Raw genomic sequence first — 27,986 nt, 5'->3', positions numbered from 1 at the left:
CAGGCAAATATTGCGTTTATTCGCTCACATCGTAAATACAAGGTGATCGTAAAAAGCACTAAACGAAGACACAAAACCAAGACAAAAACTTAATTGTGTAATTGTGATTAAAATAAACATAAATTGCTGTTTTGATCGACAAAACAGGCGTATTGCTTGTATAAATCTCGAGGAAGCTGACTTCCGGTTGCGAGTGACAGCGGCGCTTGACTCCGCCATGTTCCATAGTAGTAGGAGGAGTAGGAGGAGGAGAGCGACTTGTTCGGGGGAAAGACGGACCGGAGCCGCGGTGCTGTCAATCACAATTTAGGAACCACGGGAGGAATAAACTGGTAGGAAAAGCTCGGCGACGGTTGTTTTTCGTCATCTACTGCGGTGTGTAGCAGCCACAATCCGCTTTCAAACTATGAGCCGGGGCTCGGCGCGGTGGGACGTTCATGGACCCATCCCGCCAGCCGGGAATCGCAGCACTTTGTCCGGGTTGACCTGTTCTATCTGCGCGATGTGTTCCGTGTAAACACTGCAACTACATTCTTGTTTCTTCTTCACTCCATTCGCTCTTGTTAGTGCATGAACAACTTCACTATTTCAGCATTTATTTGAGGCGCAACGATCCAATCTGTATCCTCGACGGGTTTTTTTTTTTTTTTTTTTAGAGAACTAAAACTGCCTGGCGACTTGTTCTGGTAAACTTACACAATTTGTGGACAAAATGTCCGCTTTGGGAGTGAGAATGCAACAATCTTTATGCGGTCTTTTATTTCCCTTCCTCTGCCAGGCACAAGAGGACACTCCCAAAAGGCTCCGCGGAGCTCCATTCTCTTCCCGACGAAACTCCCAGAAGGGATCCGGCGAGGGAGCAGCCATGAGCGGGGGAGATGTGGTGTGTTCAGGGTGGCTGCGAAAGTCTCCTCCGGAAAAAAAGTTACGACGTTACGTAAGTGCACTTTGTCTTATTGTTGGCACGCTGGCATGACGAGGCGGATTAAAAAACACCAGGGAACTTCAGTCCAAAACTGGCTCGCGTTTTTAACAACACGCCGTCGTGTTGTTTTATTCCACGTTGAAGCAGCTTTCATGTGTCCCAGCTTTACTGGCAGAGTACGTGCAGCAAGCAGGTGGTTGTTTACCTGAGAAGCACTCAATCAAACGAGGTATTTAAGTAGTGCCAAAACAGTAATCCTGGCCTCCAAGGCGCATATACAATGCAGGCCTCGAATTTTAACTTTTTAAAGTCGAGGCAAGTGTTGCCTTAAAGGCCTACTGAAATGAGATGTTCTTATTTAAACGGGGATAGCAGGTCCATTCTATGTGTCATACTTAATCATTTTGCGATATTGCCATATTTTTGCTGAACGGATTTAGTAGAGAACATCCACGATAAAGTTCGCAACTTTTGGTCGCTAATAAAAAAAGCCTTGCCTGTACTGGAAGTAGCAGACGATGTGCGTGTGACGTCACGGGTTGTGGAGCTCCTCACATCCGAACATTGTTTACAATCATGGCCAACAGCAGTGAGAGCGATTCGGACCGAGACAGCGACAATTTCCCCATTAATTTGAGCGAGGATGAAAGATTCGTGGATGAGGAAATTTAGAGTGAAGGACTACAAAAAATAAAAAATACTACAGTGGGATCGATTCAGATGTTATTAGACACATTAACTAGGATAATTCTGGAAAATCCCTTATCTGCCTATTGTGTTGCTAGTGTTTTAGTGATATTAAATAGTGAATGAAAGTCGGAGGGGTGTGGCCACGGGTGTGTTGACGCCAGAGTCTCTGAGGGAAGTCACGCAGCTGCAGCAAGACGGAAGCTCCGCTCATGTCTCCGGTAAGAGCCGACTTATTACCACAGTTTTCTCACCAAAAACTGCCTGTTGATATGTCGTGTTGTTTTATTCCACGTTGAAGCAGCTTTCATGTGTCCCAGCTTTACTGGCAGAGTACGTGCAGCAAGCAGGTGGTTGTTTACCTGAGAAGCACTCAATCAAACGAGGTATTTAAGTAGTGCCAAAACAGTAATCCTGGCCTCCAAGGCGCATATACAATGGAGGCCTCGAATTTTAACTTTTTAAAGTCGAGGCAAGTGTTGCCTTAAAGGCCTACTGAAATGAGATGTTCTTATTTAAACGGGGATAGCAGGTCCATTCTATGTGTCATACTTAATCATTTTGCGATATTGCCATATTTTTGCTGAACGGATTTAGTAGAGAACATCCACGATAAAGTTCGCAACTTTTGGTCGCTAATAAAAAAAGCCTTGCCTGTACTGGAAGTAGCAGACGATGTGCGTGTGACGTCACGGGTTGTGGAGCTCCTCACATCCGAACATTGTTTACAATCATGGCCAACAGCAGTGAGAGCGATTCGGACCGAGACAGCGACAATTTCCCCATTAATTTGAGCGAGGATGAAAGATTCGTGGATGAGGAAATTTAGAGTGAAGGACTACAAAAAATAAAAAATACTACAGTGGGATCGATTCAGATGTTATTAGACACATTAACTAGGATAATTCTGGAAAATCCCTTATCTGCCTATTGTGTTGCTAGTGTTTTAGTGATATTAAATAGTGAATGAAAGTCGGAGGGGTGTGGCCATGGGTGTGTTGACGCCAGAGTCTCTGAGGGAAGTCACGCAGCTGCAGCAAGACGGAAGCTCCGCTCATGTCTCCAGTAAGAGCCGACTTATTACCACAGTTTTCTCACCAAAAACTGTCTGTTGATATGTAGTCGGGATCCATGTTCGCTTGACCGCTCTGTTCCATAGTAAAGCTTCACATTCGGGATTGTAAACAAGGAAACACCGGCTGTGTTTGTGTTGCTAAAGGCCAATACACCGCTTCCCACCTACACCTTTCTTCTTTGACGTCTCCATTATTAATTGAACAAATTGCAACATCTTCAGCAACACAGATGTCCAGAATATTGTGTAATTATGCGATTAAAGCAGACTACTTATAGCTTGTATCGGGATGGAAAATAATGTCCGCTACAACCCGAGACGTCAAACGCACGCGTCATCATACCGCGACGTTTTCAACACGACACTTTGCGGGAAATTTAAAATTGCAATTTAGTAAACTAAAGCGGACGTATTGTCATGTGTTGCAATGTTAATATTTCATCATTGATATATAAACTATCAGACTGCGTAGTCGGTAGTAGTGGCTTTCAGTAGGCCTTTAAAAACGGCTCATGTTTTTGGGCACCAAGGCAAGTTAGAAGGGCACCAAGGAAAACATTTTCTTTCGAGGCAGGATATATATATATATATATATATATATATATATATATATATATATATATATATATATATTACAGTTGTCCAATAATGGCTTTTTGGCAAATATTCCGACTCAAGTTATGGAAAAAAATGCCAACATGGCACTGCCCTATTTATTATTGAAAAACAGCAGCTTAGAATTTGGGACATGCTCTCCCTGAGAGAGCATGTGGAGGTTGGGGGCGGGATGTATATTGTAACGTCCCGGAAGAGTGCGTGCTGCAAAAGGGTTGCGGGTATTTGTTCTGTTTTGTTTAGGTTGTGTTACGGTGCGGATGTTCTCCCGAAATGGGTTTGTCATTCTTGTTTGGTGTGGGTTCACAGTGTGGCGCATATTTTTTACGGTGTTAAAGTTGTTTGTACGGCCACCCTCAGTGTGACTTGGATACAAGGCATACTGTTGACCAAGTATGGCTTGTATTCACTTGTGTGTGCGAAAAGCCACAGATATTACGTGATTGGGCCGGCACGCAAAGGCAGTGCCTTTATGTCCGTGTACACAGCGGCGTTTTAAAAAGTCATACATTTTACTTTTTGAAACCGATACCGATCATTTTGAAACTGACACAGATAATTCCCGAGATTACATTTTAAAGCATTTTTCTGTCGATAATATCGGCAGTCCGATATTATCGGACATCTTTATTGTATGAATGTATGTATGTATATACATGTATGTATGTATGTATGTATGTATGTATGTATGTAGGTAATAGATACAACACTTGTCTTCATGTAATCATGTATGAGATCTAGGGCTGCCAATGTAGTAATTAAGATAATTGCTATCAATATTGATATCATGATTAGTGATTGTTGGGTAAAGCAGTGTTGGGGTGTGAACGTATTACCATCATGTCATTTGTAACGTCTAATAAAAAGACTACAATAGATAACCATCATCCATATATTTATAGACAAATATTATTTTTTTTAATTCTTTAATAAGGTCAACTTGTCAGCTTTTTGTCATCACATGATGCCTTTATCTCTGTTTTTACATTTTGATAGAGAAAGTTTTTATTTATTTATTTTAAGTGATGTACATTTATATGTAGATGTTGACAGATCCTTTAAGAGTTTGAGCAGAAATATGTCGTATAGGAATTAACTATACACAATATAACCACATGAATGATTTTTGAAGTAACACCTTAGTGACATTTAAAAAAACACAATCAATGTAAAAAAAACAATATTGTGTTTACTTTTTGATACCAAAAGAAAACACAAAGCAGTCTGGCTAATGAAGATGAAGTCTAATAAACAAGCTTTGTTGTTCTCCAAGGCCTCCCTGGTGTTTCAGTACAACAGTTTGGCCAACAAAACCCCCCTCGGAGTGATCCCTTCTCACATCGAATAAACAATCTTCACAGCCTGCGTTCAATTCCATGAGATGACAAAACATTTGAGCTAGTAATGATGTTATTTGAACACTGACACAGTTTGCAGGTAAACAAAGTATAGATTTGATAAACAAGTTGGGACAAGGTTTGCGACACATCGCCTGCTGCAAAACATCAAATAGTTTTCTCCTTCGCTGTGTCCTTTTTGTGTGGGGACAAAATTGTCTCCAATATTGTCCTCACCTGTCTCCATCTAAACACAGCCGTGTTATCTCTCTTTGCACCGAGGGGAAATCTCCGCAGCAAAGTCGGTGTCGTTGGTCCGCCATGATTATCAAGCCAAATACAGCAATTGCATTGAATTAAAAAAATTAAACGGTATTACTAACTATCGCAAATGATCATTATACCGTTTATTGTTACATCCCTAGTCCATTAACAAATAAAAAGTCAAGGGCGGTCACGGCATGTTCTTGTCGCAAATGTCGGTCAATTTTTTGGTGCATTACGGCAAAAGACGGGAGCGGTCGCGGCACTTGCCGTGGTTGCCGCGGTAACATTCGATCCCTGTCAACGTAACCCACTTCTTAAATGTTTGAAGAAAGCCAACCTTTAAGTCACTGGTGTCAAACTCAAGGCCCGACAGCCAGATTTGTCTCACCATAATATTGAAAGTGGCCCTGGGGCCAGATCTGTCCCGCCACGTCATTCAATGTGGCCTAACACGTCATTTAATTTGGTCCATCCATCCATCCATTTTCTACCGCTTATTCCCTTTTGGGGTCGCGGGGGGCGCTGGCGCCTATCTCAGCTACAATCGGGCAGAAGGCGGGGTACACCTTGGACAAGTCACCACCTCATCGCAGGGCTAACACAGATAGACAGACAACATTCACACACTAGGGCCAATTTAGTGTTGCCAATCAACCTATCCCCAGGTGCATGTCTTTGGAAGTGGGAGGAAGCCGGAGTACCCGGAGGGAACCCACGCATTCACGGGGAGAACATGCAAACTCCACACAGAAAGATCCCGAGCCTGGATTTGAACCCAGGACTGCAGGACCTTCGTATTGTGAGGCAGACGCACTAACCCCTCTGGTCTTCCACATAATTCATGTGGCCCACCACGTCATTTATTGTGGTCTTCCACACAGTCAAAATAGTTTGCCTCTTCATTTAAAGTTGTTTGCCACACCATTTAATGTGATTTGCAACGTAATTTAACGTGGTCCGCCACCTCATTCAATATTGTCTTCCACATCATTTAAAGTGGTCCGTCACATAATTTATGTGGCCCGCCACAACATTCAATGTGGCCTGGCACATCATTCAATGTGGTCTTCCACAACATAATTTAAGTGGCTCACCACGTCATTTATTGTGGTCTTCCACATAGTCAAAATGGTTTACCTCTTTAATATAGTCTTCCGCATAATTTAAAGTGGTCCGCCACATCATTCATGTGGTCCGCCACTATATTCAATGTGGTTTGCCACATCATTCAGTGTGGTCTTCCACATAATTTATATGGCCCACCATGTCATTTATTGTGGTCTTCCACATAGTCAAAATGGTTTGCCTCTTCATTTAAAGTGGTCTTCCACACTCTTTAATGGGGTTTGCAACATCATTTAACCTGGTCTGCCACACCATTTAATGTGGTTTGCAAAGTCATTTAATGTGGTCTGCCACGCCAATTATTGTGGTTTGCAATGTCATTTAACGTGGTCCGCCACCTCATTCAATATAGTCTTCCACATAATTTAAAGTGGTCCGCCACATCTTTTATGTGGTCCGCTACTACATTCAATGTGGTCCTCCAAATCATTAAATGTGGTTTGCCACATCATTCAGTGTGGTCTTCCACATAATTTATATGGCCCACCATGTCATTTATTGTGGCCTTCCACATAGTCAAAATGGTTTGCCTCTTCATTTAAAGTGGTCTGCCACACTCTTTAATGTGATTTGCCACATCATTCAACGTGGTCTTCCACATAATTTATGTGGCCCATCACGTCATTTACTGTGGTCTTTCACATCGTCAAAATGGTTTGCCTCTTCATTTAACGTGGTCTGCCACGCCATTTAACGTGGTTTGCCACTTCATTTAAAGTGGTCTTCCACATAATTTAAAGTGGTCTTCCACATAATTTAAAGTGGTCTCCCACATAATTTAAAGTGGTCTTCCACATAATTTAAAGTGGTCTTCCACATAATTTAAAGTGGTCTCCCACATAATTTAAAGTGGTCTTCCACATAATTTAAAGTGGTCCGCCACATCATTTATGTGGTCTGTCACTACATTCAACGTGGTCGTCAACGTTATTCGAGTGGTCCTCCACATCGTTTAGTGTGGCCTGTCGTGTCATTCAATGTTGTCCTCCACGTCGCTCAATGTTTTCCTCCATGTCGTTTAACGTGGCACTCTGAGGGCAGCCATAATTGCGATTTGGCTCCCATTAAAGTAGGTATGTGTGTAAAATGTCAAACATTTATTGATTTACATGAAACCAATATTACCAGACAGGTCTTGTAAAGACAGCTCCGTCAATATAAGTATCATTTTCCTGTGATAAATATTGAGAAAGTTATGAGAGCGGTGGAAACTTCTTAGTACTAAGACAATAGGGTTCAAGGCTTCCTGTCTGACCTTTTTGTTAAATCCGACTTTCAAAATGTCATAACTTTCTTTAAAGGGGAACTGCACTTTTGGGTGATTTTGCCAATCATTCACAATCCCTATATGAGACAAGAACACATTTTCCTTGTTTTATGGATTATAACTGGTAGAATACGGCATGGATATGGTGGCCAACAACGCAGCTAGAGGTAGTCATCTATTTTGCCTACAGATGTCTGATAATGGCTTTTTTGCAAATATTCCGATATTGTCTAAATACCGATTCCGATATCAACCGATACAGATATATACAGTGGTGGAATTAACACATTATTATGCCTAATTTTGTTGTGATGCCCCGCTGGATGCATTAAACAATGTAACAAGGTTTTCCAAAATAAATCAACACAAGTTATGGAAAAAAATGCCAACATGGCACTGCCATATTTATTTTTGAATTATTTTTTTAAACATGCCTCAAAACAACAGTTTGGAATTTGGGACATGCTCTCCCTGAGAGAGCATAAGGAGGTTGAGGTGGGTGCAGGGGGATAGGGTATAGCCGGGGGTGTATATTGTAGCGTCTCCGAAGAGTAAGTGCTGCAAGGGATTCTGGCTGTTTGTTCTGTTGTGTTTATGTCGTGTTACGGTGCAAATGTTCTGCCGAAATTTGTTTGTCATTCTTTTTTGGTGTGGGTTCACAGTGTGGCGCATATTTGTAACAGTGTTAAAGCTGTTTATACGGCCACCCTCAGTGTGACCTGTATGGCTGTTGACCAATTATGCCTTGCATTCACTTGTGTGTGTGAAAAGCCGTAGATATTATGTGAATGGGCCGACACGCAAAGGCAGTGCCTTTAAGGTTTATCAGCGCTCTGTAATTGTCCCTACGTCCGTGTACATGGCGGCGTTTTAAAAAGTCATACATTTTCCTTTTTTTAAAACCGATACCGAAAATTTTGAAACCGTTACCGATAATTTCCCTTATTACATTTTAAAGCTTTTATCAGCCGTTTATATCGGCAGTCCGATATTATCAGACATCTCTAAATTGCTTAAAAGATTTGTTTGCCTGTTTTATTTCCGCTGTACATCCCAATATGCAACAGTGTAATGTCTGCTCCTATTACTCCTAGTCTTGCAAGAATCATGATAAATGTAGTGCTGTTGGCTTCAGCCTTGTTGGTAACGCTTACTGCTGGCGTGCGCATGTGTTGGTGCGCTCATGCCAGCTTCACCTCCAGGGGATTTGATTATCCGGCGTTAATGAGAGTGGTAATTACCTTTTGGTTGCAGTAGCTTTGGAGTCACATGATGAAGGTTTTGCACCGTCAAGCCAGGGGTTCATTTATTGTCAAAAATGCTGGTTGGGGGCAAGAAGTTATACTTGTCTCAGTACCAGGGTTGTCCCGATACCAATGTTTTGGTAATGGTACCAGAATGTTTTTCGATACATTTCTAAATAAAGGGCACCACCAAAAATGGCGTTATTGTCTTTATTTTAACAAAAAAGTCTTACGGTACATTAAACATATGTTTGTTATTGCAATCAATAAACAATTTAGTCCTTAAATAAAATATTGAACATACTAGACAACTTGTCTTTAAGTAGTAAGTAAACAAACAAGTATGCAATAACATATTCCATCCGTCCATCTTCTTCCGCTTAGCCGTGGTCTGGTCGCGGGGGCAGCAGCCTAAGTAGGGAAGCCCAGACTTCCCTCTCCCCAGCCACTTCGTCCAGCTCCTCCCGGGGATCCCAAGGCGTTCCCAGGCCAGCTGGGAGACATAGTCCCCCGTATGGGAGACATAGTCCCCCATATTCCCCATGGCCTCCTACCGGTCGGACACCTCCCTCCCAGGTGTACTGTCACCACCTGTCACGTCACACCCTGACTTATTTGGACTTTTTTCCTGTGTGTTGTGTTTTAGTTCTTGTCCTGCGCTCCTATTTTGGTGGCTTTTTCTCTTTTATTTGGTATTATCCTGTAGCAGTTTCCTGTCTTCCTGTGAGCGATTTTTCCCGCATTTACTTAGTTTTAGCAATCAAGAATAGCCATCCATCCATCTATTTTCTATCGCTTGTTCCCTTCGGGGTCAGTTGTTTTTATCCTTCTTTGTGGAAACGTTGTTGACTGTCATGTCATGTCCGGATGTACATGTCTTCGCTCCACAGTAAGTCTTTGCTGTCGTCCAGCATTCTGTTTTTCTTTACTTTGTAGCCAGTTCAGTTTTAGTTTTGTTCTTTGTAGGCTTCTCTAAGCTTCAATGCCTTTACTGAGGGGTACTCATCTTATGTTTACTTTTAGTTTAAGCAGTAAACACCTTTTTACCTGCACACTGCCTCCCGCTGTTTCCGACATCTGCAAAGCAATTAGCTACCTGCTGCCCCCTACTGATATGGAAAGGTATGATACGGTTAGTCTGCCGAGCTCCACTATGTAAAGCGCTTTGAGTCACTAGAGAAAAGCGCTATATAAATAGAATTGACTTCACTTCACTCTAGACAGCACCGACACTCAACAACAACACATCATTTGCAGACTATAATTACTGATTTGCAAAAAATAATTTTTAACCCAAATAATTGAAATGAAATAATCTCCCACGGCACACCAGACTGTATCTCGCTGCACACTAGTGTGCCGTGGCACTGTGGTCGAAAAACACTGATGTACACCTCGAGGAAGGGTTTTTAATGTAGAAAACAATCATACTATGACCCTATTAAGTTTTAACGTGGACTGTGGGGTTGGACATATGCCTCTTCTCAGCCGAGCAAGCCGACTAAGGACCCTCCCCGCCAAAAAAAAAAATAAAAATCAGACGAGCACCTTTCTTCCATGTTGCATCAGGAGTGAGAAGCGCCCCCAGCTTTTATAGCCGTGACTAAACGATAGCACCTCCACTCGCCATTTGTGAGAACAGCTCGTGTCAAAGGTTGTGCTGAACGTCCACCTGATGGGTGGTTTGTCGGGGCGGCCGACGACAAGCTGTTGCCTGACACTTGGCTAACCCCCAAATAATGTAAATGGAAATAATCTGTTCCAGGGTGAACATTTTTGCATTCCTCTCTGCGGTCATACAGGTGTTAAAAGAAGTTAACCACTCTCATTGTAAAAAAATGATAAAAAATAATAAAACCTACAATAAGTAGTAGAGCCCAACCTAACTTACCAAGTGACAGAGCATAAGGTGTTTTGCTAAATGGATGCATTAATCCGTACCTAGACCAGCTTTTACTTCACCTGTGCCTTTCATACGGAATAATGCAAAGCAAGATTGTGCCTCAACATGGTGCCGTTGCACTCATCTTGCAAAAACCCAAAACCAGTGAAGTTGTTACGTTCTATAAACGGTAAATAAAAACAGAATACAATGATTTGCAGATCCTTTTCAATTTATATTCAATTCAGAAGACTGTAAGGACAAGATATTTAATGTTCACACTGAGAAACCTTGGTATTGTTTTCAAATGTTAGCTCATTTGAAATTTGATGCCTGCAACATGTTTCAAAAAAGCTGTCATAGGGGCAAAAAAGACCTGAGAATGTTGAGGAATGTTCATCAAATACTTATTTGGAACATACCAGGTGTGCATTCTAATTGGGAACAGGTGGGTGCCATGATTGGGTATAAAAGCAGCTTCCATGAAATGCTCAGTCATTCACAAACGAGGACGGGGCGATGGTCATTACTTTGTCAACAAATGCGTGAGCAAATTGTCCGACACTTTAAGAACAACATTTCTCAACGAGTTATTGCAAGGAATTTAGGGATTTCATCAACTACGCTCCATAATATCATCAAAAAGTTCAGAGAATCTGGAGAAATTACTGCATGTAAGCAGTAAGGCCGAAAACCAACATTGAATGCCCGTGACCTTCCATCCCTCATTACCTTTCACCATTAATGCTGAATAGAGATGTCCGATATTCCCATATTGTTACACTCTTAATTACCGATTCCGATATCAACCGATACCGATGTATACAGTCGTGGAATGAACACATTATTATGCCTAATTTTGTTGTGATGCCCTGCTGGATGCATTAAACAATGTAACAAGGTTTTCCAAAATAAATCAACTCAAGTTATGGGAAACAAATGCCAACATGGCACTGCCATATTTATTATTGAAGTCACAAAGTGCATATTATTTATATTAACATGCCTCAAAACAGCAGCTTGGAATTTGGGACATGCTCTCCCTGAGAGAGCATGAGGAGGTTGAAGTGTGGGGGGATTAGGGGGTAGTGGAGGTTGTATATTGTAGTGTCCCGGAAGAGTTAGTGCTGCAAGGGGTTCTGGGTATTTGTTCTGTTGTGTTTATGTTGTGTTGCGGAGTGGATGATCTCCCAAAATATGTTTGTCCTTCTCGTTTGGTGTGGGTTCACAGTCCGGCGCTTATTTGTAACAGTGTTAAAGTTGCTTATACAGCCACCCTCAGTGTGACCTGTATGGCTGTTGACCAAGTATGCCTTGCATTCACTTGTGTGTGTGAAAAGCCGTAGATATTATGTGATTGGGCCGGCACGCAAAGGCAGTGCTTTCAAGGTTTATTTACGCTTTGTACTTCTCCCTACGTCCGTGTACACAGCTGCGTTTTAAAAAGTCGTAAATTTTACTTTTTGAAAACGATACCGATAATTTCCCATATTACATTTTAAAGCATTTATTGTCCGATAATATCGCCAGTCCGATATTATCGGACATCCCTATTGCTGAAAGGTACATACAGGAATTGGAGCAACATACAGTACGTTGCCATCCAAGCAATGTCTTTTTCATGGCTGCCCCTGCTTATTTCATTTTATTAGCAGGACAATGCCAAGCCACCTTCTGCTTGTGTTACAACAGCGTGGCTTCGTAGCAAAAGAGTGCGGGCACTAGACTGGCCTACCTGTAGTCCAGACCTGTCTCCCATTGAAAATGTGTGGCGCATTATGAAGCCTGAAATACCACAACGGAGACCCCGGACTGTTGAACGACTTAAGCTGTACATCAAGCAAGAATGGGAAAGAATTCCACCTGAAAAGCTTCAAAAATGTGTCTCCTCAGTTCCCAAAGGTTTACTGAGTGTTGTTAAAAGGAAAGGCCATGTAACACATTGTTAAAATTGCCCCTCTACCAACTGTTTTGCAATGTGTTGCTGCCATTACATTGTAAGTTAATGGTTGTTTGCAAAAAATAATACATTTTCTCAGCTCGAACATTAAATGTCTTGTCTTCAAAGTCTATTCAATTGAATATAAGTTAAAAAGGATTTGCAAATCATTGTATTCTGTTTTGATTTACCATTTACACAACATGCCAACTTTTTGTACATCAGATATCCAGATGAATGGTGATGTCAGACAGTGTCATCACACAGTCTGGATCATTTCCAACAGGCGGCATCTCTCCTTTTTTTTACAATTCAATTGCGACCTCCGTCCTTTGTCAGTGTTATTTAAATAGAATAATGTGTAAAAAAGCCAGTCTAAAAGTGTCAACAGACTATTACAGCCCATTTCATACTGCCCTCAAAATTCATGTTTTCCTGTGTCTCTGTTCTGTATAAAAGGCACAGGCATCTCTATTATCTCAGCCTTAAAAGAGACGGAATTGAGCCAAAGTGAAAACCTCAGGCACACTTCTCCTGCTCTGTTGTGTTAAACACGATTGTCGCCCTCCGTCGACTGCTTTGTTTAGGCACTGGTTTGTGTGGAATGATACGTGGGCAAATGGACTTGTTTGTTCCGCACAATGTTTGGGCTTACGATTACGGTTTATGACATTTTGGAAAGCATTTTTTCATAATAAAAAAACCCCAAACTGTACTATTCTGTATACCAGGGGTCACCAACGCCGTGCCCACGGGCACCAGGTCGCCCGTAAGGACCAGATGAGTAGCCCGCTTGCCTGTTCTAAAAATAGCTCAAATAGCAGCACTTACCAGTGAGCTGCCTCTATTTTTTTTATTTTATTTACTTACTAGCAAGCTGGTCTCGCTTTGCTCGACATTTTTAATTCTAAGAGAGACAAAACTCAAATAGAATTTGAAAATCCAAGAAAAAATTTGATAGACTTGGTCTTCACTTGTTTCAATAAATCCATTTATTTTTTTACTTTGCTTCTTATAAATTTCAGAACGACAATTTTGGAGAAAAAAATACAACCATAAAAATGATTTTAGGATTTTTAAACACATATACCTTTTTACCTTTTAAATTCCTTCCTCTTCTTTCCTGACAATTTAAATCAATGTTCAAGTAATTTTTTATTTTTTTTTAATTGTAAAGAATAATAAATACATTTTAATTTAATTCTTCATTTTAGATTCTGTTTTTTCGACGAAGAAAATTTGTAAAATATTTCTTCAAATTTATGATTAAAATAAAAAAATATATTCTGGCAAATCTAGAAAATCTGTAGAATTAAATTTAAATCTTATTTCAAAGTCTTTTGAATTTCTTTAAACATTTTTGTTCTGGAAAATTTAGAAGAAATAATGCTTTGTCTTTGTTAGAAATATAGCTTGGTCCAATTTGTTAAATATTCTAACAAAGTGCAGATTGGATTTTAACCTATTTAAAACATGTCATCAAAAATATATATTTATTGTGAGAAATCATTAAGATGATCAGTGTTTCCACAAAGATAATTATCATTAAATATTAATATTAACATAGAGTTATAGGTAAATTGAGAAAATTGGCTATTTCTGGCAATTTATTAAGTGTGTATCAAACTGGTAGCCCTTCGCATTAATCAGTACCCAAGAAAAGTAGCTCTTGGTTTCAAAAAGGTTGCTGACCCCTGCTCTATATTAATGAAGGCTGGGCGATATGACTGAAAACTGTATCACAATATAAGTGTTTTATATCGGTCATAATCGATGATTATTGATATTTTATATGACCTATCAAAAATAAGCATTAAAATAAATGAAATGTAACCTTCCTCTGTTTATATTCCCCTCAGCTATCAAGGCAGAAAGAAATGGAAACGTCAACACAACCATGTAAAACACTCAAGCAATGTAAACAAACTTCTAAAATCACATTGGACGCTCCATACTAACCTCTTACAATCAAGGTGCACAAATAAAGAATATTTTAAAATTGTTGAATGAAGTTGAACAAAATAGTGTGAACATGTAAACAAGTGCCAGGGAAGTTATGGCTGTGCTCTAAAGAGTAAGGGCGTAAGGTCTCCTATTATATTTATATAGCACTTTTTCTCTCGTGACTCAAAGCGCTTTAAATAGTGAAAGCCAATGTCTATGTTACACTTAAAGCAGTGTGGGTGGCACTGGGAGCAGGTGGGTAAAGTGTCTTGCCCAAGGACACGACGGCAGTGACTAGGTTGGCGGAAGCAGGGATCAAACCTGGAACCCTCAGGTTGCTGGCACGGCCACTCCACCAACAGAGCTATACCGCCCCCTTAAAAATTGCTGCTTGGTGGGGACAAGCACCTTGCATAATTAATTTACTGACCACATTTGTCTGACTACGGTCTGTTTTTTAGAAAATTCCCCACAACTGCCGTACTGCCGAGGTGACTTTTCTTGTTTTATTCACAATTTCTTCGCTCTGCAGCATTTTTACTTTCCTTTCTCACTCCCTGCATAAAATCAACCGCGAGACAATAAAATGCACAACCGAACATGATAGTTACTACTGTTACCTGATTGGCTGTTATCACGTCACTCCCACTAATCAGTGATCACTTCCTGTCTTGTTCTAGTTAGCAGAGAGCGAGTGCCTTTGTTCATGCAACTTGTTAGGCCTTGGCGAGAATCAGGACAATTGACAGGCTTTATTTAAACTGTTTTCTTTGAAATCTCTTTGGACGGAGTGATTAAAACACAGTGGCTACAAAATCTATCTTTGATACATTAGAGTGACAAAAGATATATAACATAGGGCATAAAGCAAAAAACGGAAAATCACTCCATAGGGAAGAAAAAAAAGCAATAGAATTTCTACACGAATATAATAACAAAAAAACAACAATCTATAATTAGCTACAAAAAAAAGGTAAATCATTCATGCAGAGGAGACAAGAAGGTATAAACAGAAAAGTACACTATAAAGAGCTGAGAAAACTACAAACTAAAGCGCTCCAAGAGGAGGAAAAAAGGAAGGCAAAGCACTATGAAACTAGCACAAAAAACTTGACCAAAAATCTTTAGCAAACGAAAATCACTCTTTCTCAGAGGGAAGAAAAAATCAATAAATAAGGCCAGGCAATACTTAACAACTTGGTTGGAGACTGGACGAAGGCTGGCGGTACGTGACGAGACAATATACTCTGGCACAGGACAAGAGGAGGACGAGACATTTCTCCACATGAAGGAGGGTGACACAGGCGGGCACAGTCAGGAGAGACATCAGACCAGTGAAACAGAAGGAAGGGCAAGTGCTCTGAAACGAGAGGGAGAGTTAACCTTTGAAAACAAAACAGGAAATGACAACATGAAACCAGACAAGACTTCACCCAGGTGTGACACAACTAACTTAGCTTTGCATCTCCCGATTTCTTCAGACGACCAAGAAGAAAAAAATGATCCAATGTTTTATAAAACACATTTTCATTTACTATCGCCACATACAGTACAGGCCAAAAGTTTGGACACACCTTCTCGTTCAATGCGTTTTCTTTATTTACATTGTAGATTGTCACATCAAAACTATGAATGAACACATGCGGGGTTATGTACTTAACAAAAAAAGGTGAAATAACTGAAAACATGTATGTTCTAGTTTCTTCACAATAGCCACCCTTTGCTCTGTTTACTGCTTTGCATACTCTTGGCATTCTCTACATGAGCTTTAGGAGGCAGTCACCTGAAATGGTTTTCACTTCACAGGTGTCAAAGTTTTGATGCCTTCAGTGACAATCTACAATGTAAGCAGTCATGAAAATAAATAAATAAATATATATACATATATATAGGCTTCACGGTGGAAGAGGGGTTAGTGCGTCTGCCTCACAATACGAAGTTCCTGCAGTCCTGGGTTCAAATCCAGGCTCGAGATCTTTCTGTGTGGAGTTTGCATGTTCTCCCCGTGAATGCGTGGGTTCCCTCCGGGTACTCCGGCTTCCTCCCACTTCCAAAGACATCCACCTGGGGATAGGTTGATTGGCAACACTAAATTGGCCCTAGTGTGTGAATGTGAGTGTGAATGTTGTCTGTCTATCTGTGTTGGCCCTGCGATGAGGTGGCGACTTGTCCAGGGTGTACCCCGCCTTCCGCCCGATTGTAGCTGAGATAGGCGCCAGCGCCCCCCGCGACCCCAAAAGGGAATAAGCGGTAGAAAGTGGATGGATATATATAGGCTTCACGGTGGAAGAGGGGTTAGTGCGTCTGCCTCACAATACGAAGTTCCTGCAGTCCTGGGTTCAAATCCAGGCTCGAGATCTTTCTGTGTGGAGTTTGCATGTTCTCCCTGTGAATGCGTGGGTTCCCTCCGGGTACTCCGGCTTCCTCCCACTTCCAAAGACATGCACCTGGGGATAGGTTGATTGGCAACACTAAAAATTGGCCCATGTGTGTGAATGTGAGTGTGAATGTTGTCTGTCTATCTGTGTTGGCCCTGCGATGAGGTGGCGACTTGTCCAGGGTGTACCCTGCCTTCCACCCGATTGTAGCTGAGATAGGCGCCAGCGCCCCCCGCAACCCTGAAAGACCGTAGTCAGACAAATGTGGTCAGTAAATTAATTATGCAAGGTGCTTGTCCCCACCAAGCAGCAATTTTTAAGGGGCCGGTATAGCTCTGTTGGTGGAGTGGCCGTGCCAGCAACTTGAGGGTTCCAGGTTTGATCCCTGCTTCCGCCAACCTAGTCACTGCCGTCGTGTCCTTGGGCAAGACACTTTACCCACCTGCTCCCAGTGCCACCCACACTGCTTTAAGTGTAACATAGACATTGGCTTTCACTATTTAAAGCGCTTTGAGTCACGAGAGAAAAAGTGCTATATAAATATAATAGGAGACCTTACGCCCTTACTCTTTAGAGCACAGCCATAATTTCCCTGGCACTTGTTTACATTTTCACACTATTTTGTTCAACTTCATTCAGCAATTTTAAAATATTCTTTATTTGTGCACCTTCATTGTAAGAGGTTAGTATGGAGCGTCCAATGTGATTTTAGAAGTTTGTTTACATTGCTTGAGTGTTTTACATGGTTGTGTTGACGTTTCCATTTCTTTCTGCCTTGATAGCTGAGGGGAATATAAACAGAGGAAGGTTACATTTCATTTATTTTAATGCTTATTTTTGATAGGTCATATAAAATATCAATAATCATCGATTATGACCGATATAAAACACTTATATTGTGATACAGTTTTTAGTCATATCGCCCAGCCTTCATTAATATAGAGCAGGGGTCAGCAACCTTTTTGAAACCAAGAGCTACTTTTCTTGGGTACTGATTAATGCGAAGGGCTACCAGTTTGATACACACTTAATAAATTGCCAGAAATAGCCAATTTTCTCAATTTACCTATAACTCTATGTTAATATTAATATTTAATGATAATTATCTTGGGCTTCACGGTGGCAGAGGGGTTAGTGCGTCTGCCTGACAATACGAAGTTCCTGCAGTCCTGGGTTCAAATCCAGGCTCGGGATCTTTCTGTGTGGAGTTTGCATGTTCTCCCCGTGAATGCGTGGGTTCCCTCCGGGTACTCCGGCTTCCTCCCACTTCCAAAGACATGCACCTGGGGATAGGTTGATTGGCAACACTAAATGGTCCCTAGTGTGTGAATGTGAGTGTGAATGTTGTCTGTCTATCTGTGTTGGCCCTGTGATGAGGTGGCGACTTGTCCAGGGTGTACCCCGCCTTCCGCCCGATTGTAGCTGAGATAGGCGCCAGCGCCCCCCGCGACCCCGAAAGGGAATAAGCGGTAGGAAATGGATGGAGGTGTCAAGGTTTTGATGCCTTCAGTGACAATCGACAATGTAAGCAGTCATGAAAATAAATAAAAAATGCATCGCAATGAGAAGGTGTGTCCAAACTTTTGGCCTGTACTGTATATTGATATCATTTTATCGCCCAGCTCTAATATTAATACTAATATTTTGCCACATTAACTGCAGTTATTTGCAACAATATAATAGCATTAGAGTTAGATCAAACTATACCTGAATCAGAATGTCACTCATTCGCACATAGACAAAACAGTTATGAAATGATAAGAATAGTAAAAAACTAATTACATATTTGTGTTTATTTGTCTGGCCGAATTGTGCCGTTTTTTGCAATCAGTAACGTGCCCTCCGACAATAACAAGGTAGTAGACGGCAGAAGAAAATGGTTTGTACTGTGAAACCGCACACACTAGTGCGAAATACAACTAAACAGCTCCAGGTGCGTTACCTCATATCCTCAGATAGTTTTTACATTTTTCGTTTGAGCCAGAGAAATTAATATATAATTATATATCCATTCATCTAACAAAAAGCACAAAGACTACACTGCAATAACTGAAATCTAAGTAAGATTAAATATCTCAAATAAGGGTGATATTTGCTTATTTTCTGTCTGATAAGTTAATTCTTCTCACTAAGCAGATTTTAAGTTAGTGTTTTACTTGTTTTAAGTGTTTTGGTCCTAAATGATGTCAGTAAGATATTACAGCTTGTTGCTGAGATTTGATGACCCATATTGAGTAAAATATGCTTGAAACTAGAATATCAAGTGTTGCAAAGCTGTGGCATCAACACTCACAAGTAAAAAACTACTTGAATGTAATCCTTTCTTATTTCATTTGATTTTGACACAATTGTGTCTCATAATTAAAAGAACCGCTTTATTTTCAATGAAACAATAGAACACACATAGTCATATAGTAGTACAGTTGGCACAGTACAGCAAACATACAGTTAATATTCAAACATTTAACATGTGACATTTCACACAATTTTGAACAGAAATAGTTCATGCACATTCAGGTAAATTCCTCAAAATTATAATTTCAAAAATGGTGTCCTGGGGCCGGGCTGTATATATGCGCACTAATTGACTGAAAGAGCACGCACTTGGCACGATGATGTCATGTTATGGATGGAAAAATGCATTTTCAGACCATATGATTTGCCTGAGCGGCTAGGAAACCCCGAGAGTAACAAGCGCTTGTCTTGTCTTGTTGCCTTTCCATTAAGAACAATACATTAGTTTTTAGTATAAGTTTGTTGGTTTCAAGAAATGTAATGCCGAGCACATATCATTATGTCAAGATAATCGCACTTGCATTTGCTTCATTTAAGAATATTTTTCAACATATTTAGCAAAAAGGTCTCTTTTTTTTTTTCTACCAAGAAAAGTGCACTTGGTATTAGTGAAAATATACTTGTTTTAAGCAATTTTTGGGTTCATTGAGGTTAGCTAGGGCTTCACGGTGGTAGAGGGGTTAGTGCGTCTGCCTCACAATACGAAGGTCCTGCAGTCCTGGGTTCAAATCCAGGCTCGGGATCTTTCTGTGTGGAGTTTGCATGTTCTCCCCGTGAATGCGTGGGTTCCCTCCGGGTACTCCGGCTTCCTCCCACTTCCAAAGACATGCACCTGGGGATAGGTTGATTGGCAACACTAAATGGTCCCTAGTGTGTGAATGTGAGTGTGAATGTTGTCTGTCTGTCTGTGTTGGCCCTGCGATGAGGTGGCGACTTGTCCAGGGTGTACCCCGCCTTCCGCCCGATTGTAGCTGAGATAGGCGCCAGCAACCCCCGCGACCCCAAAAGGGAATAAGCGGTAGGAAATGGATGGATGGATGGATTGAGGTTAGCTAATTTGACCTGTTTTGGAAAGTCTTGACAAGCAGAATTTTCTTGTTCTATTAACAGATAATTTTGCTTAGTTCGAATTAAATACCCCTCATTTTTGTATTTTTTTCTCTTGTTTTTGAAGTCAGACTTTTTGCAGTGTCTGAAAATGAATGGGATATTTACTGTTATGCGACAAGGCCTGCGTGAAAGGGGCTAATATTTCAAATAGGGTGTTTAAAACATAGCATTTCAAGTTGGATCCCGCTGCGGACTTGAATTTACCCAGCAAAACTCTTGAATGGTTGTACGTGTAAAATTCCTAATCTTAATCTCTTCACCGACTGACTGGCACGCTCGCTATCAGACACACTTTGTTCCTGATTTGCATTGCTGCCAACCGCCTGAGGTCAAAGGTGAACGTATTAGAAGAATCAAGTGGACATTTTTATTGTCCTTGTAGCCTTTTTAGAGACTACACCAAGTCCAGTTACAGTAGTAGCATGCCTGTAATAGGTAGGGTTGGGTATCGAGTATCGATTGGAACCGGGACTAACTTTCCGATTCTCCCGGAATCGTTCAAAAGTTTAAATTTCGATTCTTAGTTTCGATACCCAGTCCGCCGACTTTTTTTTTCTTTTCTTCTTTGTCATGAAAAAGGGACGTTTTTGTCATGAAAAAGGGAGTTTTTTGTGGTTGGTGCACTATTTGTAAGTGTATATTGTGTTTTTATGTTGATTTAATAAAAAAAACAAAAAAAAAAACAATTATTATTATTATTTTTTTTAAATAATTTTCATGAAAAGTGAAACGTTTGTTATCCTGGCATTAATAGTACTGTGATTCTGTATGGCCGTGGTTCTCAAATGGGGGTACGCATACCCCCGGGGGTACTTGAAGGTATGCCAAGGGGTATGTGAGATTTTTTTTAAATATTTAAAAAATAGCAACAATTCAAAAATTCTTTATGAATATATTTATTGAATAATACTTTAACAAAATATGAATGTAAGTTCATAAACTGAAAAAAAAATTACAACAATGCAATATTCAGTGTTGACAACTTTGTGGACATGTTCCGTAAAGTTTGATGTTAAAGATGTATTTTTTTGTGAAGAAATGTTTAGAAGTAAGTTGATGAATCCAGATGGATCTCTATTACAATCCCCAAAGAGGGCACTTTAAGTTGATGATTACTTCTATGTGGAGAAATATTTATGTATAATTGAATCACTTGTTTATTTTTCAAGTTTTTAGTTATTTTTATATAATTTTTCCAAATAGTTCAAGAAAGACCACTACAAATGAGCAATATTTTGTACTGTTATACAATTTAATAAATCAGAAATTGATGACATAGTGCGTGCGGTATTTTACGTCTTTATCTCTTTTTTTCAACCAAAAATGCTTTGCTCTGATTAAGGGGTACTTGAATTAAAAACATGTTCACAGGGGGTACATGACTGAAAAAAGGTTGAGAACCACTGCTGTATGGTATCCATCCTTAGTTAAAACTAATATGTTTTTCCAAAAACAAAATCTGGTTTAGTGTTCCTTAGGATGACATTTTCATACAGCATGATTCAAAAACAGTATTACCTTAAAGTATGATTCACATTCAGAATTTTCCATCCTTCTATATATGGTAGTCGGAGTTGCAGACAACTTCATTACTGCTAAGTAGCAGTTTTCAGTAATGTCTCAGAAGATGCTGGATTTGCTTTAACATTTAAGTGGTGACACTTCCTTTAAGAGGACAGCTGTAGTGCTGTATTCTGAGGATCATGTCATATTTAATTTGAACTTTTTTTTTTAAATGGTCCTCAGTAGTCAAGTACAAATTTGCGTGAATTATGCAAAATGATTTGAATTTGGTCCCCATGAACCATATTAACTCTTTTTTCCCCAGGGTCCCCAGTAAGAATAATCAGCACATTACTTCATCAATCCAGAGATTTAAAGACGTGTATGAGCTAACTGGCCTGTGGACATTTTACACCATTTTTTATGTCCCCACAACCTGTAGCAAGGCTGGTCCCCACATTTGATGATCAAAAACTTGGTCCCCATTCCAATTGATAGCACGTGTGTGTGTGTGTGTGTGTGTGTGTGTGTGTGTGTGTGTGTGTGTGTGTGTGTGTGTGTGTGTGTGTGTGTCGCTATGTACCGACATTCTTGCTTGAAGGGGAATTCTCCAATGTAAACCAGATATTAATATCTTTATACGGCACAAAGGTTTGATAAGTGTTGCGAATGGCAGTATTGGTCATAATTAGAGACTTATCTTTTATTGTCATTCAAATTTGAACTTTACAGAACAGATGACAACGAAATTTTGTTGCATTAGCTCGCACTTAAACTTTTCACGATCAATGAATAATTAAATTTTTGATCACAATTATTCAAAGTGCATTTTTTTTTATAACATGCCTCAAAACAGCAGCTTTGAATTTGGGACATGCTCTCTCTGAGAGACCATGAGAAAGTTGAGGTGGGCGGGGTTAGGGGCGGGAATGAGGTGGGGGTAAGGGATAGCGGGGGGTGTATATTGTAGCGTCCCGGAAAAATTAGTGCTGCAAGGGGTTCTGGGTATTTGTTCTGCTATGTTTATGTTGTGTTACGGTGCGGATGTTCTCCCGAAATGGGTTTGTCATTCTGGTTTGGTGTGGGTCCCAGTGTGGCTCATATTTGTAACAGTGTTAAAGTTGTTTATAAGGCCACCTTCAGTGTGACCTGTATGGCTGTTGACCAAGTATGCCTTGCATTTACTTGTGTGTGTGAAAAGCCGTAGATATTATGTGACGGGGCCGGCACACAAAAGCAGTGCCTTTAAGGCTTTTTTTGATTGATTGAAACTTTTATTAGTAGATTGCACAGTTCAGTACATATTCCGTACAATTGACCACAATTTCAACTTGTTTAAGTCGGGGTCCACGTTAATCAATTCATGGCACGCCCCCAATATTGTTGTCTGGGTGGAAATCGGGAGAAATTCGGGAGAATGGTTGCCCCGTGAGATTTTCGGGAGGGGCACTGAAAATCGGGATTCTCCCAGGAAAAACGGGAGGGTTGGCAAATATTACTGGGAGAGGCAACTGCTCTGTACTTCTCCCTACGTACGTGTACCACTCCGTACAGCAGGCTTTTTAAAAAGTCATAAATTTTACCTTTTGAAACCGATACAGATAATTTCCGATGTTACATTTTAAAGCATTTATCGGCCGATATCATCGGACATCTCTAGTCTTTCTGTTTATTTTTTTTCAAAGAAGGTTGGGTTGTTATTATTATTATAATTATTAATAAATAGTGGCAGAAGCGATCAAATATATAATATATGCATGTTGCCAGCACGCGTATTATGGGTTTTGACAATGTGGATTATTTTGAGTCCTTCAGTTTAGTTCTATAATGAAAGGTGGTGGTTATTAATCATTTTCATGGGGTCATTACCCCATTCTATATCACACCCTGGACCATTATGGGGTCTTTTAAGTTATGGATCAATCTAAAGACAGTTTGATTTGAGCTGTTTAAATACATACATACATACATATACATGTACATAGAGTGTGTATATATATATATACAGTATCATAAACAATTGGAGGATGCATTGTTGTCGTTGAGATTGTTTATCTTCCTATCCTAACAAGTTTTGCCTTGCTGTGTCCAGTCAAAGCTGCATGGCAACGCTTGTAGTATGTTGACGTGTCCCCAATGTAATCAGATTAAGAATTTACTGCTCACATTGCACAGTGCTTATTAGGGATTTAATAGTAATGGCTACTTAGCTAAAGTATTGAAGACCGACGATTATTATCAGTTTAACCGTCACATATTGTATGTGTCCTCGTTTTGAAACAGATGTCCATTGAAGAGACATTTGCAGCGCGACGAAAACAAAGGTTCAGATTAAGTAGCCGATTCATTAAATCTGCTTAGCGAGCGGAACAGAGAACAAACGGCCACTTTTTAGTCGGAACAAAGAAGCTGGGGCGTACAGGACAGAGAGAGGTAGCGTTAGCTTCTGCGGGCTAGCAGCGGAGAGCTCCAGTGGCTGAGACGCCAGCGCTTTGAGTTTGTGATGATCCGCCACCGGCTTAGAAATGGATTGCACAAGCCATTAATAATTGAATGTCCATTACAAACAAATAGCCATGAAATATTAATGGCGGCGCTGCTACAATTGTTATCCTCAGCAGACGGTTCACTGTTGCAGAGTAGCACCCGTAGTGATGGACACAGATGTATCAGTTACACTGGTGGAAACCTTATATGTCTACCTTTTTAGCAGTATTTATTATGCATTTCAACAGCACGGAAGCTTATCTGTAACTCTAATTTGAAAGCATTTATAGCTACCTCTCTCCTACACATGCCTGACTTATGTTGGTAATGCTCATGCTTGCTCTACTCCCTATTGACCTTTTTCCATTGGCATCATTTATGTAGTACTAAGAGGCACTATTACTAATACTTGGACAGCTATGCTTCCAAACGGGTCGATACCATACGGCGTCGTCGTTTTATTTAGGAAATACACGGGAAGAAGAGACGAAAATAAGCGCCCATGCTAATGTTGCCCTGTTGCCTGAACTCATAGCTTCCACTTTGCAGCAATGATCCGTTTTTCTTGTGGCCCTTTAGAAATGGATAAAAATGGATAAAAGTGCACAACTAACACGTGAAGGAAGACATATTCTTGTCTCAAAGTGTCACTCATTAGAACAATATGCAATGATTGATTTAAAAAAATATTCAGCTTTATGCAGACAGACTAAGAGCTTTTGTTTACTCTTAAAACTGAGGATGTCCTTGTGGGTTGTGCAGCCCTTTTAGACAATTTAGAATTAGGGCTATATAAGTAAACATTGATTGATTGATTAACTGAAGACATAATTGATAAAAACTATACAGCGTTTGTAATGTAATGTAGTCACAATGTGTAATGATAACACAAGTAACCATTTAAAATTATATAAACTTATATTTTTCATTACTGTAGAATTGTTTGGGATTGTACTGTAATTGGAAGGTAAATAACTTTATCCTAAATAAATAAAAACTGTATTTTTAGGATTATAGGGTTTTTTCATAGTTTGGCCGGGGGTGCGACATTTACTCTGGAGCGACTAAGGTGTAAAATGATTAACACGTTATCGTAAAATATCAAATATTATTTCATTGAATTTAGCGATTAGGAGTGACAGATTGTTTGGTAAAGGTATATAATGTTCTATATGTTATAGTTATTTGAATGACTCTTACCATAATATGTTATGTTAACATACCAGGCACCTTCTCAGTTGGTTATTTATGCCTCATATAACCTACACTTATTCAGCCTGTTGTTCACTATTCTTTATTTATTTTAAATTGCCTTTCAAATGTCTGTTCTTGGTGTTGAATTTCATAAAATAAATTTCCCCCAAAAATGTGACTTATACTCTTATGTTTTTTTCCTTCTTTATTATGCATTTTCGGCCGGTGCGATGTATACTCCGTAGCGACTTATTATCTGAAAAGTACGGTAAATACAAATTATGGACTGTCATTATGGAAGCAAAAATTTTATTTAAATGAATATTGATCATCTTAAAGTAATTTTTTCCCCAGTTGGACAAACGAGTCTGGGGATATCTTTTTGTTTATTACCATCACGTGATCACAGCATTCTCGCTCGTTCGTTTGTGTTGATGGGCTCATATTGCCCATCCAAATATTTTACTATTTGTTACTTTGCAACACTTCTCACTGGCAAGTAAGGAGGCGGTACTTACATTTTCTGTGTGTGTGTGTGTGTGTGTGTTTGTGTTTGTTTGTGTGTGTGTGTGCGTGTGCGTACGTGCGTGCGTAATGCTGGGACCCCGCTCTCTGCTTGTGAATGACGGAAAAGAGGGCTCACTGTGTTCCAATTATTCTAATAATAATAATAAATATAGATTTTAATTGTAAAAAGCATTCAACATAGAGCAAACAACCTCAAAGTGCAACAGTGTAATAAATAAACAAAAAGATAATACAAATAAATAAAAATAGAAACTAGGAAAGCCTAATAGCTAAAACCAGCATGCATAAATCTAAAAATTGTATTTATTTTTTTTGATAAAAGAAGGGTTTTCAAGCCTTTTTTTTTTTTTTTAAAAAGCATCTACAGTCTGTGGTGCCCTCAAGTGGTCAGGGAGAGCGTTCCACAGACTCAGAGCGTCGGAGCAGAAAGCTCCGTTTCCCATAGTTCGTAGCTTTGTCCTCGGAGGTTGGAGGAGGTGAGCCTGTCCGCAGCGGAGGTGTCTTGCGGAGGATTTGGGTGTTGAGCAGTTCTTTGATGTAGAGGGGGCATTTCCATGGAGGCACTGGTGGGTTCTACTGTTATAAAACACAGTAAGTTATGCTAAATGCACAGTGTAAGACATATTTTTCTCTGTTTGAACCAAGGGACGAACTAATGCGGGGCTCAACAATTTTGGTTGGCGAACATGCTTGTCACTCAATTAATCGTACAGGCCTAGCCCGTAGTCTCCTCTTGGATAAAATGTGGTTTGTTAGCGTGTCTCACTACAACGGGCGCTTTGGCAGATTGGCATGTTTTATTCTACAAAATTTCTGTGGTACTGTTTGTAATGGGAGAGTCGAGCCAGTACTGTGCAGTAGAAAACGGGCATTGTTAAAAATCTGCCTTGCTAATTCTTTTTTTAATGTATCTCCTTCATTGATGTGCATTTTTGATCAATAGACAATTTAACTCTAACAACAAAACACACATTTACACACCTATGCTTGAAAAGGAACAGGGTGAAGAGAATCTTATATTTCCTGCCCCCTTCAACATAATAAGTAGTTAATGGGTAGCCCAGATTCACAAGCATACAAACCAAACAAATACATCCATATATAATGAAAACAAACAAAAAACACACAAAAAAAAACAAGTGCAAAAACTTCATGAAGTACAAACCGAACAAAAAATGATTTTCACCTCAAAACAAACACAAAACCAGATATAAAGTCAGTATAATAATAAATATAAAGCAAAATGTAAACACTTACGGCTGTCCATATGATCTTATTGTTCGGTCTTCATATATTTTTTTCATTTGGAATATATTTCTACAATCTTTTATCTAATTGAAAAGAGAATTCCATAGTATAGCCCCCACCACTTATATACACATTTGTTTTAAAGTTGTCCTTGAATACTGATTTTTGTTTCCAATGACCTTTTCTTCTTTCTCAGAAGCCATGACAAACATTTTTTGTAAATTTGCTGGTAATACTTTTTCTTTTAGCCTTAAACATAACACATAATGTCTGTAACCTTACTAGCTCCTGTAGTTTCAATAAAGCAGAATTAATAAATAGTATGTTAGTGTGTTCTAGATCAGTGGTTCTCAAATGGGGGTACGCGTACCCCTGGGGGTACTTGAAGGTATGCCAAGGGATACGTCAGATTTTTTTTAAATATTCTAAAAATAGCAACAATTCAAAAATCCTTTATAAATATATTTATTGAATAATAATTCAACAAAATATGAATGTAAGTTCATAAAAGTGTAAAAAGAAATGCAACAATGCAATATTCAGTGTTGACAGCTAGATTTTTTGTGGACAGGTTCCATAAATATTGATGTTAAAGATTTCTTTTTTTGTGAAGAAATGTTTAGAAGGAAGTTGATGAATCCAGATGGATCTCTATTACAATCCCCAAAGAGGGCACTTTAAGTTGATTATTATTTCTATGTGGAGAAATCTGCATTTATAATTGAATCAATTGTTTATATTTCAAGAAGTTTTTAGTTATTTTTATATCTTTTTTTCCAAATAGTTCAAGAAAGACCACTACAAATGAGCAAAATTTTGCACTGTTATACAATTTAATAAATCAGAAACTGATGACAGTGTTTTTTTTTACTAATTTATCTCTTTTTTTCAACCAAAAAGGCTTTGCTCTTATTAGGGGGTACTTGAATTAAACAA

The 27,986-nt window shown here is 39.6% G+C and overlaps 1 protein-coding gene across 8 annotated transcripts in view; it reads left to right on the top strand.

Moving 5' to 3' along the window:
• Positions 1–218: 218 nt before the first annotated feature.
• gab1 (GRB2-associated binding protein 1) overlaps positions 219–27,986 on the top strand; it is a 143,044-nt gene continuing 115,276 nt past the window's right edge. For 7 of the 8 annotated variants that reach the window (XR_009803183.1, XM_061881176.1, XM_061881169.1 and 4 more), the window contains exons 1-3: positions 234–332; positions 657–686; positions 779–937. Coding sequence is in view for 7 of the 8 variants with exons in the window: in XM_061881176.1 (XP_061737160.1) it covers positions 866–937 (72 nt within the window). In the remaining variant the exon portion in view is untranslated. Of the gene's footprint in view, positions 333–656; positions 687–778; positions 938–27,986 lie in introns of all 8 variants that reach the window. The other variant, XM_061881166.1, reaches the window with a different exon arrangement.

This window comes from Nerophis ophidion, linkage group LG20, assembly GCF_033978795.1.
Source record: "Nerophis ophidion isolate RoL-2023_Sa linkage group LG20, RoL_Noph_v1.0, whole genome shotgun sequence".
Taxonomy (NCBI): Eukaryota; Metazoa; Chordata; class Actinopteri; order Syngnathiformes; family Syngnathidae; genus Nerophis; species Nerophis ophidion.
This window is presented reverse-complemented; position numbering and strand designations above follow the sequence as displayed.